General features: G+C 44.4%; 1 protein-coding gene across 1 annotated transcript; it reads right to left on the bottom strand.

Annotated features, from left to right (window-relative positions):
* Nucleotides 1-9,766: 9,766 nt before the first annotated feature.
* Nucleotides 9,767-12,429, bottom strand: LOC124688758 (protein KINESIN LIGHT CHAIN-RELATED 2-like). Its single transcript, XM_047222394.1, has 2 exons — nucleotides 10,805-12,429; nucleotides 9,767-10,186 (listed from the first exon to the last, which is right to left on the bottom strand). Exons 1-2 carry the CDS (start codon nucleotides 12,427-12,429, stop codon nucleotides 9,919-9,921), a joined length of 1,893 nt encoding a protein of 630 aa, XP_047078350.1. The 3' UTR covers nucleotides 9,767-9,918.
* Nucleotides 12,430-12,987: the final 558 nt, after the last annotated feature.

The raw sequence follows: 12,987 nt of genomic DNA, 5'->3' as shown, positions 1-12,987 counted from the left end.
ATTTGTAAGTTGTGAATGATTTTTCAGTTTGATCATTCGCGAGGCTTACACATTCTCGGGACATGTTGCGTGCAAAACAGACTGACATATTTTATTCATCTTTTTGCCGCTTGCAAAAATTACAGCAACATACAAGATGGCACAAAAAACTACTTAAGTGGGCAACCAGTATCATGAAATAGCTACTCACAGATCAGCTACATTTACGGTCAAAGCTTCTTCTACAATTGGACACGAAGAAGATATAAAAACAGAAAAGGAAGAATCAAAATGAAAGAGTACAAGCGATTTATGAGAGGGCTTCCTGATATCGAGTTCAAGAAATTGACCGGGTGAGCAATAAAGTACCACACTGCCTAGCACAGTTAGGTAAGGGTGAGTGTGGCGAGTTAGAGGAGACAACACCGATCTGTGTGTTGGAGTTGCTCGTCGAAGATTGTATAAACACTTTTGTCTAAGTCAATAAAGCTCACCAGGTTCCCCTACAAAAAATGAAAGAGTACAAGCCGTGAACTCTGAAAACCAATCGGTGGGTTGGATGATTAGGAATGCAGTGGCACCTCCAGGCCTAGCCCTCAGAGTTCAAATTCGAGGTTTGACACTCATAAAACATGGAATATTTTACTATGTTTCAGTTGACAATGAGACCCCTGTGGTGACTTTGTCAATCTCAAGGTTTTTTTTTTCTTAGGCAACATTTTTTTACCGGCGGGCACCAGAAATAACGATTACCGCAAAATCTCGGTAATTTACTGTGCAAAATATTTCAAACAAAATTTGAATTCAACAGAAACTGCATGTGTTGTCACCTTGCATGAAACGGTACATAAGTTACATCGTAAGAAGATGAATGGTGTAAATCCTAAAGAATGACTTTGAAAAAGTTTATGATAAAGTTAAATGGTCTTTTCTTCAATAGATGAAAGTCTTTTCAAGTGAGTGGCGCGCTCCAATCCATAACGTTGTTTTTGGAGGAAGTGTTGCCATCAAAATTAATGATGACATTAGTAAATATTTCCAGACGAAAAAGGTTTAAGGCAAGCTGACCCACTATCACCCATGTTATTTAACATTGTGGTTGATATGCGAACTATCAGTATAGAGTGTGGTAAGGTTGATGGGCAAATTGAAGGGGTCTGAGGAAACTAGCAGAAGGGCACCGATCCTCACCACTACCCGAATCCAATGAGGCTTGAGCATCATCTCCATCACCACCAGCTGCATCAACACCATAATCACCACCATCCATCCCCATCTTGTTGTATTTCTTATACTTTGGTGTAGATTTGAACAAGAATTCATTCCCCTTATGTGTTTGATCCGTTTCATTACCATGATAATGTCTCCTATCTCTATGTGTGAGTAGATTCATCTGTTCTTGGGGATATGGTGAAACACTAGTTATGTATTAGAAATGAAATAAAGATCTTAATTCATTCCTTTATAATTGATGTTGAATGAAGTCAACCATGCAACATTTGCCTTTAAAGGACAAGAGAGGTGATTACCCTTGGACACGTAGTAGAGGGGAGGCGTCAAGTGGCACCTCAAGCTAATCCTCTATCACATGGTCAATGGGGAATATGAGGAGAATCATAGAGAGTTCATCCATGCATAGCCATGGGATCCTAGTGGAACCTTTAATAGTATTATACTAAGGTGGTTTTTCCTTTACATTGTTGTGGCTATGAGAGGACGGTTGAACAGATGGTTGGTCTGCGACTGTCTTATGTGAATCTTCTCCCATTCACATGTATAAAGAATGTCTAGAACTATCCTAATCATTGATATTTCAAATACTAGAGGTGAATCCAAGACTCCTCGAGAACACTTTAGCCCAGTACAGTTTCAATACCTTTACAACGGCGTTGTTCTCCTTTTCCTTAGTCACTTTTAGCAATTTTCCTTTTACTGTTCATCACACTCAATCAATCTTATTTACTCTTATTTGGAATTAAGTGCATCCTTGTGCATTCTTTGATATGTTGTAACAAGGAACAAATACATGATCATATATAGCCGGTAGGATGTGGTGGGATCGCTACTCTTATTTTGAAACTAGCTACACCTACATGTGCACTTGGAGTTATCAAAAGTTGGCTCCGGTTGCCAAGTTCGAGCTTCGCTTGAGCTTGGTTGGTATAACTGCTTAGCCCTAGTGTTTGTTTAGTGCCGAAAGTATTTTCTTTGTTGTTCAGGAGATTGATCAAGTTCTTTGCTATAAGTTGGAATTTATCTCAAGGTGGAGTTTGTTATATTGTGATCCAAATTCATATGAATTTCTGACGAGCGGAGCGAGACCTGTCACCGGTAGGCTTGATCCGAGAGGAACAAATTCTGAAGTTACCATTCGTCGTGCCATGCACAATGCCCAGGGTGGTGTGGGGGTGGGGGTGGGGGGGGGGGCTAAGCCCCCCTTCATTTAGGGTTAGGGTCATCTTGTAAGCCGCAATTAATCTTAATCGTACATTTTCACAGAGTGACGCTCACCATATTCAAGCTATTTGTCCTTCTAGAAGACGAGGGTCGTGCATATGTTGTTAGAATGGGGTGATTTCGCGGGCAGAGGTCAGAGCACCGACAAGACGGCGGCCCTGTTCATAAGCACTTCTGACTTATGGTTAGAAGAATGATCTTCAAGGTGAGCTGGTCATACTCATACATATGCATAGTACATGACTCGTTATTTTTTCTAGAAAAATTGATCTCCATCACAGCGTGTTTGGTAAAACCAGGGTCACAATGATATTATCTTTCGGACGCGACTAATAAAGTTTAGCATATGTAAGGAATGTTTATTTAAAGATACTAAAATTGTATAAGAAGAAACAATACAGTTTATAAAGATGCGTCCTCCGTTTTATCTTAATTGCATAAGAAAGAACACTACAAGAAATATATAACATTTCTGTGTTTCTAATTATGGAAAATAGAAAACTATACTTGCTAATAGTACAAAATGCAATGCTTTTCTTCTGGCATGTATAAAAGTTTGGTACATACATAATATAATTTTTCTAATTCATTGTTGTGCCCGTTTTGCTTGGTTTGCAGCATCCAGCTCTGGCCAGGCACGGTTCATTCCATATATTAATAGTACTCTCATCACCAATAGCTATTCCTAGCAATATCATGTCGGAATATATATCGTCTGTATGCAGAATAGTCCGAACGCCTACCACGAAATGTTTAGCCGGTCAGGTAGTGACAACCGAGACCTGGGAAAACATCGTAGTTGCACGATTATGTGATAGAGTTGGGGGGGGGGGGGGGGTTAGCCCCCCTTCATTTACGGTTAGGGTTCATCACCACCTATATATATACATCTTGTAAGCCGTAATTAATGTTAATCGTACATTTTCAGAGACGGTCACCATATTCAAGCTATTTGTCCTTCTAGGAGGCGAGGGTCGTGCATAGATGTTGTTAGAATGGGGTGATTTCGCGGCCAGAGCTCAGAGCACCAACAAGACACGGCGGCCCTGTTCATAAATACTTCTGACTTCATGGTTAGACGAATGATCTTCAAGGTGAGCTGGTCATACTAATACATATGCATAGTACATGATTCGTTAACATTTGTCTAGAAAAATTGATCTCCATCACAGCGTGTTTGGTAAAACCAGGGCCGCAATGATATTATCTTTCGGACGCGACTAATAAAGTTTAACATATGTAAGGCAAGTTTATTTAAAGATATTAAAATTTTATAAGAAAAAACATTACAGTTAATAAAGATGCATATATGTCCTCTGTTTTATCTTAATTTTGCATAAGAAAGAACACTACAAGAAATATATATATAACAACATTTCTGTGTTTCTAATTATGGAAAATAGAAAACTATACTCGCTAATAGTACAAAATGCAATGCTTTTCTTCTGGGATGTATAAAAGTTTGGTACATACATAATATTTTTTTCTAATTCATTGTTCCCATTTTGCTTGGTTTGCAACATCTAGCTCTGGCTAGCCATGATTCATTCCAGATATTAATAGTACTCTCATCACCAAAAGCTATTCCTAGCAATGTCATGTCGGAATATATATTGTCTGTATGCATAATAGTCCGAACACCTACCAGGAAATGTTTAGCCGATCAGGTAGTGACAACCTATACCCGGGAAAACATCGTAGTTTTTCTCGCTTATGTGATAGAGTTAGAAATAGGATTCTAGATGGAATTTAACAATAGTTTCTTCTCGGTTTTATTTGTATCTTTCCAAATTCCAACAATTCATCGGTACATAATTTTTTCCAACTTGTCTTGTTATTTTTTTTTTCCGCCTACATATGTACCATCTTGTTGATTCAACCCTGAGTTCACACATCACACCGTTACAAATGGGCTATGGCTCATCGCATCAACATCACTATCATCATGATTCTTGAATGCTGCCATGGTTTGCCCATTTTGCATGTTCTTGTGTATCATCGCGAGTTTAAGTTTCACTCCTCTCTTGCAATGTGCAGCTGGCAGCAATCCTAGCAGCTGGCAGAGACACGGTCTTCCCAATGCCGTCGGCTCTGCTGTTCCCGCCGCCGCCATTGCCATTTGCAACCTTATGTCACGAACCGTGTGGGCCACCCTATTGTGTTGCATGGGCTGCTAAGAGAAGGGAGCCACAATCCTAAGACGCGAGGGAAGTGAGATGCAACTGGTTGTACTTAAAGGGGATCAAGGCGAATGGATTCGGCGTCGAAGAGCTCGAACCTGAACGGAGAACCCTGGCAAGGGTGACTCCTTCATCCTCCGTGAGCTCGGTATCGCCTCCCTCTCCCAGTTGTTCCTTGTACCCCGAACCACTCCAATCTATTGTAATCTTCATTTACTAGTTGTATATCGAGTGGGATCGTAACACCTTACTACTGGTAGCGATTTTTCTTTTGAATAATACATTTTAATCAATTTTACAAATAATACGTGATTTCAAAAATGTCTAAATGTAGAGGTTGCCCGACTGTTAACCGACCAGATATGAGTCTCGGACAGCCAACACAAAAGGCACGGGCATGTGCACGGATGTGACCAAATGGCCTGCCTAGTCGGCAGCCAATGAGCCGATCGGCAGCTATCCGACCAACCGAGTAACGTATTCTATTCGTAAATTTTTGAAATCGCATATTAGTTATATACCGTATTTCTGAAACAGACATATTATTTATAAAAAAAATTGCCTACTACTGCTAGTCTCCTTCGTCTTCTCCTGCCGCTCCTCGTGTTGGGCATCCTCACCATCTCCGCCCTGCTCCTCACCTACTACATCTTCGTCGTCATCTGTTGCTGCCTCACCTGGCAGCTGGCACACCACCTCCTCCCCCAACTCCGGCAGCCGGCAGCCGCCTTATCATCTCTCCCTCTCTCCTGCCACCGTAGGCGCCACAACAACACTCACGAACTCCCGGTTGTGCACAAGCCGGTGCCTGACGAGGCGCACGAGCTCGGCGAGATGGCCATCCGTGCTGCCGGCGTTCAGGTACCGTGAAGGACGACGACAACACTAGCAGTGACACGAGAGTGCGCGGTGTGCCTGGGCGAGTTCCCGGGGAGGAGAGGCTGAGGATTCTCGAGCTGCCTCCATGTCTTCCATGTAGATCAACACCTGGCTCCAGGGCAACGCCAACTGCCCGCTCTGCAGGGCAGCGATCACCGCCAGCACCATTGCCAGCAAACAGTGTCCAGCAGAGCATCAGCTCCATAGGCAGGGACGAGAGGGGGTATTCATCCAGCTGGTGACTCTAAAGGTGACCCTGCATATGAACAAGCCGGCAAGGAGACCCCAAAGACCAATGGTCGCTTCCATGGAGATGGCAGCAGCAGCAGTGAAGTAATTTGTAGGTTATGAGTGATTTTCCAGTTTGATCACTCGGGAGGGTTACAAATTCTCGGGACATGTTACGTGCACAACACACTGACTTTATTCATCTTTTTGCCACTTTCAAATTTACTACAACATATAAGATGGTAAATACTATATATCTGAGTCCGATCGCTATCAAATCGTCGGACCTCTTCCACACCGTCCATCTCGTCTCAATCGAACGGCTTGGTTTTGCTTTTTTTTTTCCGTCCCAAACGTCACCCCAAATCACTCGGGAACCACTAGGGATCGGAGCCCGATATTTTCTTCCCATCGGCCTAGTTGTTTACCGCACGATTCGATCAGTGTAGAGCGTCCGATGACGACGAGCAAAAAACGCGCATGTTGCCGAAGGAGTTAGTTCAGATCTGCACTAATTTCGTTTGGTATCTCTAACTGCTTCCGGAAATTACGTCAAATCTGGGAAACTAAGTTACATGCGCTCTGTTTGACTGCTTCATCCATTACTTTAGAAAATGAATTTTCGAAATTTAAGGTAATAGATTCCGGTGCTTTGCTTCCTTAGAAGATCTCCATTCTGCTCCCAAATATATAGTATTTACCAAATCACTCCCCCAAAATACCGCCCCCAACCGTCGTCCGCCGCCCTCGCGACCTTCCCATCGTCATCCCTCTGCTCTCCATTCTGCCCCAGCGTCCATGCTCTCCACCCCTCTCCTCATCGCCGTGCCACATCCTACACTCGAGCCGATGCTTCCGCCTCCACCTGCTTGGAATCGGACGCCTGAACGCACCCATGAAGCTCCGCCGTCGGGGCATCACCGGCTGGCGACCGGCGCAGATGCGGCACAACCAGGCCGGAAAGGATCCAATCAGCCAAAGCTGTGGGTTCTAGTCTGCTTTTACCACACACGTTTGCGGTCTTGATTTCTTCAATGACTTCACGATTTAGGGACAAGGTAATATCACTTAACCTAGCTCCAGCGTGCGCCTATTTCTGATTTTTTTTTTTGAACATCAAATCCATGTACTCCTCTACCACTTGGATTTCCGTAATCAAATTTAGCAGCTGGTTCGTATAGGCTATAGCCGACATGTGGTCAGATCTTGCATCTGCTAGCTTCTTAGATCTACTATATGTGTACTAACATCAGTAATGATCGTGATGCGGCAAGATTTTGCTTGCTTGCATGTACTTGTTGTGCAATGAGAGAGCGATATCCTGCAACAAATTTATACTCTTGTAGTTGAAGTGTTTTTTTTTGGCACCAGCAGATTGTATTTTGTTTTTTCTGAACCTGATTATATATCTTATGTTTGCCCTCAAGCAACGTGCATAAGCTGACAAGACAAACAAATTGTTTCAGGTCAAATTGGTACATACATCAGAGGAAGATGTATCCACATGCTGGAAGCAAGCATATCCAATTTTAATTTGAAATTTACATGTTTCCACCACAGATGAGTTATGCTGAGGTAGCACTACTTATGTGCTTCAAAACGTCTATGCCTCCAATACATAATGGTTATATTGTGAAAGAACTAATTCCTTGCGTAGAAATATTCATGCTTCCAATTTCAATTGCTTCACATACATATGATCTATATTGATGTAGCACTAATCTCTTGATTCGAAATATCTCTGTGTATACTATATGTTTTTCTTCGGTCTAGATGGTTTGTGGCATATAACCATGCTTCTTGCTTCTTGATTTTTTTTAGTTTCCGTGCCATTGTAGTTTAAATATTGCGCTCGTGCTACTAGTTATGTTTGAGGCTTTGAAGCTTCTATGTGGTACTGGTTATGTTGAGATAGCATAAAATTGATTCTTCCAAAGTATGTACGTTTTTTGAGTTTGCATAATAGAACCATGCTCTACATTTTGCATTTGTTGTTATATAATTGATGCTTCCAAAGCATGTATGTTTTTCAAGTTTTTCATAATAGAACCATGCTCTACCTTTTGCATTTGTTTTCAAATGGAAATAGCTTTGTGGAAGCAAGTTTTGATACTACTGGAAGCAAATTATATCATCGATGAGAAGCTTTTATTTTGAACATGCTTCCCAACCATTATAGATTGCTGATCAAGCTATACTCCCTCTGTACTATGGTTGTACATTAATTTTTTTGTGCCATTTCTTTTGGGGCAAGCGTGCCTTTTTGTGTTTCGAAACTTCTATGCTTCCAATAAGTATCATATACGGTGACACTAACAAAGTCTTTTTTTTATGAAAAATCATGGTTCAAATTAGTATCATACATGTTGTGATACTACATGGTTTTGCTTCTGAAAATCCATGCTTCCTAAGTTTCTTTTGTGAGAGGAACATAGTTTTGATTCCGAGAATCCATGCTTCACACGTCTATTATATGCAGGAGATAATTGTCGGTCGTCAACGAGCCCCCACTATTCTTCGTTAACACCATCATCGTTGTTCTCGGAGGTTGCTATGATCTCGTCAACGCTCCTTCTCGAAATTGGTGATCTGCACACCAGTGCCATGTTTAAACATGTGTTGTCCTAGCGGACGTTCTTCTATTGTCTTAGGGGCTTGTAGCGCTACTTACTGTTGCCCCATTATTGTACATGGAAGCAAATTCTGATACCTCTACATGCTTCCATTCCTTGTGATATTGTTTATATGCTGCAGCTTTGCTAACATTCAGATCGACATGCTGGTCCTCATCGTCGTTAATGGAAAGGTTGGTGAGGCACGTCAAGGAGCACGTTTTCTTTTGCACTGATCCATCTTGGCAGCGGCGGCATCAAGGCGACCGGCTGCTTCCACAACTTTCATAGGTTACAACTCATTGTCTCAATTGAGCTAGGTCACCGTCAATGAGGCCCTTTGCTAACGTTTTATCCATGCTACAGCTTTGCTCCATCCATGCATTTTCAATCCCTTCACCATTTTGCTGAGGTAGGAAGAAAGGCCACCAACTGAAATTCTGAATGAACCACGACCACCAAGGAAGCATGGTCTTCCTCTGAAGAAGCATGGTCTGCCTCTGAAGAAGCATGCTATACATTTGAAGAAGCACCGTCTGCCTGAAGAAGCACAACTACAATATCAAGGAAGCACACAGCTAGCGTTGGAAAGTAGCATGACCACAGTATCATAGGGTTGCAAGCAAAGACATCGGCTCATCGGCGGCGTTGTCATAAGTTGTACGAGTAGGAAGAAACTATCAATTTGTTTGGGGCACAAGCATGGAATCGATAATTTTTGTCCATGGGAGCATGATTCCTTGTCAATGGAAGCAAGAAAAATTGTACATGAAAGCTCAGTTGTACTTCTTGGAAGCACATTCCTACTTCTTTTGAATTATGTATAATCATGATAGTAGTTACTCTAACCCAAAAAAGTTTGTATTTGTTAGAAACAATTCCAGTTCAAAGTTTTTGTTGAAAGGGAAATACCTACATGAGAAATATTTTGTTAAAACAAAGTAAGTTTAATTCACCATAAAAGCAAATTCGTCAGCAGACGGAAGCACAAAATTGCTGAAAAAAAGTATAGAAGTAATGTCTTATCATATCGAACCAAATTATTGTCGCTCTGGAAGCACATTGAAATAAGTTTGGAAACAAATTTAATACCTAACAATGCAAACCAAAAAGATTTGCTTCTAAGGAAGCAAAGCACCGGAATCTATTACCTTAAATTTCGAAAATTCATTTCCTAAAGTAATGGATGAAGCAGTCAAACAGAGCGCATGTAACTTAGTTTCCCAGATTTGACGTAATTTCCAGAAGCAGTTAGAGATACCAAACGAAATTAGTGCAGATCTGAACTAACTCCTTCGGCAACATGCGCGTTTTTTGCTCGTCGTCATCGGACGCTCTACACTGATCGAATCGTGCGGTAAACAACCAGGCCGATGGGAAGAAAATATCGGGCTCCGATCCCTAGTGGTTCCCATATAAGATGGCACAAAAACTACTTTAGTGGGCAACAAGGCTCATGAAATAGCTACTCATAGATCAGCTACATTTACGGTCAAAGCTTCTTCTACAATTGGACACGAAAAAGATATAAAAGCAGAAAAGTAGGAACCAAAATGAAAGTGTACAAGTCGTGAATTCTGAAGCTACTGTTGTGCAACTTTCTTTGAATTTGAATCGATTTCATGCTGCCGAGGTTCAGGTTGTGCAACTTCCTTTGAATTTGAATCGACTTCATGCTGCCGAGGCTCAGGCAACGCAATTACTGAATCATCAGGTGACATGAACGCTATAGCCTTCATCTGGATCTCCTCGTAGAGGCGCTTAGCTTCCTTGAGCTTATCCCTAGCGCTGTGACCATGGTTTCGCCATGAAGCCACCACTCTCTCTTGGAACTCCATAGCAACAGAATAGCTGCACTTGGAAAGAAAGGGGTGTTACTGATCAGAACAAACTTTAACCATTATTCAAGTGACATGCATTGCTCAATCAGTATGATAAAGAGGAAACAACACTTCATCACATAACAGCAAGGGAAAACCATGTTTGCATGTTTTTGTAATTGTTCCCACTTGAAGTTAAAAATCTCATATATAGGAGAAGCAAATATGAAATTTGTGATTATAATATCAAGCTGCCACTATGCTGCCCACCCACCTTGTTCATGCATTGAAAGTAAACGCATCAACAGGTTCACTTTCACACCTAAGTGGAACTATATGATGCCCCACAATACCAATTAGTTAGGAGCATACTACAGTAATTGAACAATCTGTAACATGTACAACATACCCTGTATTGACAACAATCTTTATCTAAGCATTTCTTGCAGTAAAATGCATTCTAATTCCTTGATGTAAAAATAGCTGAAGAGCAACAAATTGCACAAAAGTAGCACCAGCAGACTAACATGCAAATCATCTTAGCCCATTCAAATTCTTCTATGTTATACAGTAGTATTACATTTGAGACATAAGAAATCATGTTTGTCTTTCAACGAATGTATCACTGAAGGACTAAAAGAAATGTTACCTTCCCATGGCGTTGTATGCATTGGCAAGGCTCTGGCAGGTCTCAATTGTATCTGAATGTTGAGGCCCCAAGGAAACATCCATGATTTCCTTTGCCAGCGCAAACATCTGCGCGGCAGACTGGGGGCGATCCATCTCCATATAGGCAGCCCCTAGGTTGTTATACACATAGCCTACCCCAAAATGGTTTGGCCCAAAGGTCTCTTTCATCCTCTGCGCTGCATCCTCCAAATAAGGGACGGCCTCAGTCACCTTCCCTGTGAGAAGCAACAGCCACCCGATCCTGGCCGCGACATTCCCCTCCATGTGCTGTGCCTGCGGGATCCGTTCAAGCATCCACAGGCTCCTCTTCATCAAAGATATTGCCTTGTCAAACTCATTCACCATCTCGTACAGCGAGGACACCTCCACATACGCCTCGGCCACCTTGTCGGGTTCAGAAAGCTCCTTCTTCTCTAGAATGTCGCAAGCGATCTCCAAGCACCTCTTGGTGTCCCCAACCTTCTCCTGGTGCGCGAGCGCCTTCGCCATATATATGAACACCAGAGCTCGCGCCTCGCTATCCTTCTCCGCCTTCTTGGCGACTTCCTTCAAAACGCTCACGGCCTCGCCAAACTTCCCCAACGCGATCTTGATGTTCGCCGCATCAATCTCAGCATGCATGAGATCGTCGCCAGCCACACCCCACTTCTTCATCACTTTCTGCGACATCTCGTTCTGCTCGAGCGCCTGCTCATGCTGCTCCAGACCAGTGTATATCACGCCGAGCAGCCGGCGGTCGTGCGCGAGCTCCACCGAGTTCTTGCCCAGGGCCGCCTCGTGCAGCTCCAGCGCCCTCTGGCAGAAGGGCAGCGCCTGCTTGAAGTCGAGCACGGCGGCGTGCGCCTCCGCGAGGTCCCGGTACGCAACGCCGAGCTCCCGGCTGCCCGGCGGCAGGATGGACTCCTTGAGGTCCACGCAGGCGCGCATGTCGGCGAGCGCCTCCTCCCGCCTCCCCATCGCCGTCTTCACGTTGGCGAGCTGCAGCCGCACCGCGTGCGCCACGGGCCTCACGTCGAACCCTTCTTCGGCGTCGGGCTGGCCGGCGGCGGCGTGTTTGGACGGGAGGAGCGGGGAGAGGAGGCGGAGGGCGCGGGAGAGGAAGGCGAGCGCGTCGTGGAAGCGGGTGAGGTCGACGGAGGCGGAGCCGGCGAGGTGGAGGGCCATGGCGAGCGAGACGGCATCGGAGTCGGTCGCGTCGGGGGATCCGGGGCCGGCCTCGAGGATCCCGATGGAGCGGAGGGCGAGCTCGAGGACGCGGGCGGGGTCGGCGGAGGAGGTTGACTCGAGGTGCTGGCCGAGCTTGAGGCAGGCGAGGGCGAGGCGCTTGTCGGTGGGCGGGAGCAAGGTCTCGAGGCGGGAGAAGGCGGCGGAGAGGTCGTTGGTGGTGGATGCCGCCTCGAACGCCTCTTCGGCCGCATCGGCGACGGCGGCGGCGGACGCGCGGATCGCGGGCGCGGGCCGCGGGGAGTAATGGCGGCGGGGATGGGGCGGGAGAGGGTTTAGGGTTTTGGGGGGCGCGGGGGTCGGAGGGAAGGTACGGAGACGCTGTCTGAGGAGGAGGGAAGCGGCTCTGCGTAGCGCCATGGCGGGAGTCGCGGCGGCGGGCGGCGGGCGGCGGCGGCGGTGGCCGGTGGCGAGGGGGTAAGAGCAAAATGGTGGACTGGACGAAGATGGTGGTGGGCTGGGCTTCTAGGCTTTCAGTATTCCTCCTTAACTTAAGGTGTTAGAATTGTAGTGGGTGATCTATTCTCTTCGTTTGGGCTTTTATTGATTAATGGTAACTACCAAGCCCACTTAATCCAGAGTCCACATTTAGCCTCTGTGATCTGGAAAAATCTTCCACTCGGCTTCTTCTCCAGCTCCGTCCAACAAAGTGGATACTTTTAATTTTTAAATAATTGTGGTACGTATGTGTGTTCTGTAATTTTTTTCTAATATAATTCATATATTAGCCCTAAAATAGACAAGTGCTAGTATGAAAAGTCATTTTCCTCTAAAATCAATTTAGAGTATGTAGATGTTCTTCGATGCGATCTACCCACGAAAGATCATTTCATGATGCATACATCCATACCGCCACGAACATTATGAGGAGACCTTTCCTACAAAATTTCCTCCGAGTTTGGCAATCATTGCCTAAAC

Source organism: Lolium rigidum, chromosome 2, assembly GCF_022539505.1.
Source record: "Lolium rigidum isolate FL_2022 chromosome 2, APGP_CSIRO_Lrig_0.1, whole genome shotgun sequence".
NCBI lineage: Eukaryota > Viridiplantae > Streptophyta > Magnoliopsida > Poales > Poaceae > Lolium > Lolium rigidum.
This window is presented reverse-complemented; position numbering and strand designations above follow the sequence as displayed.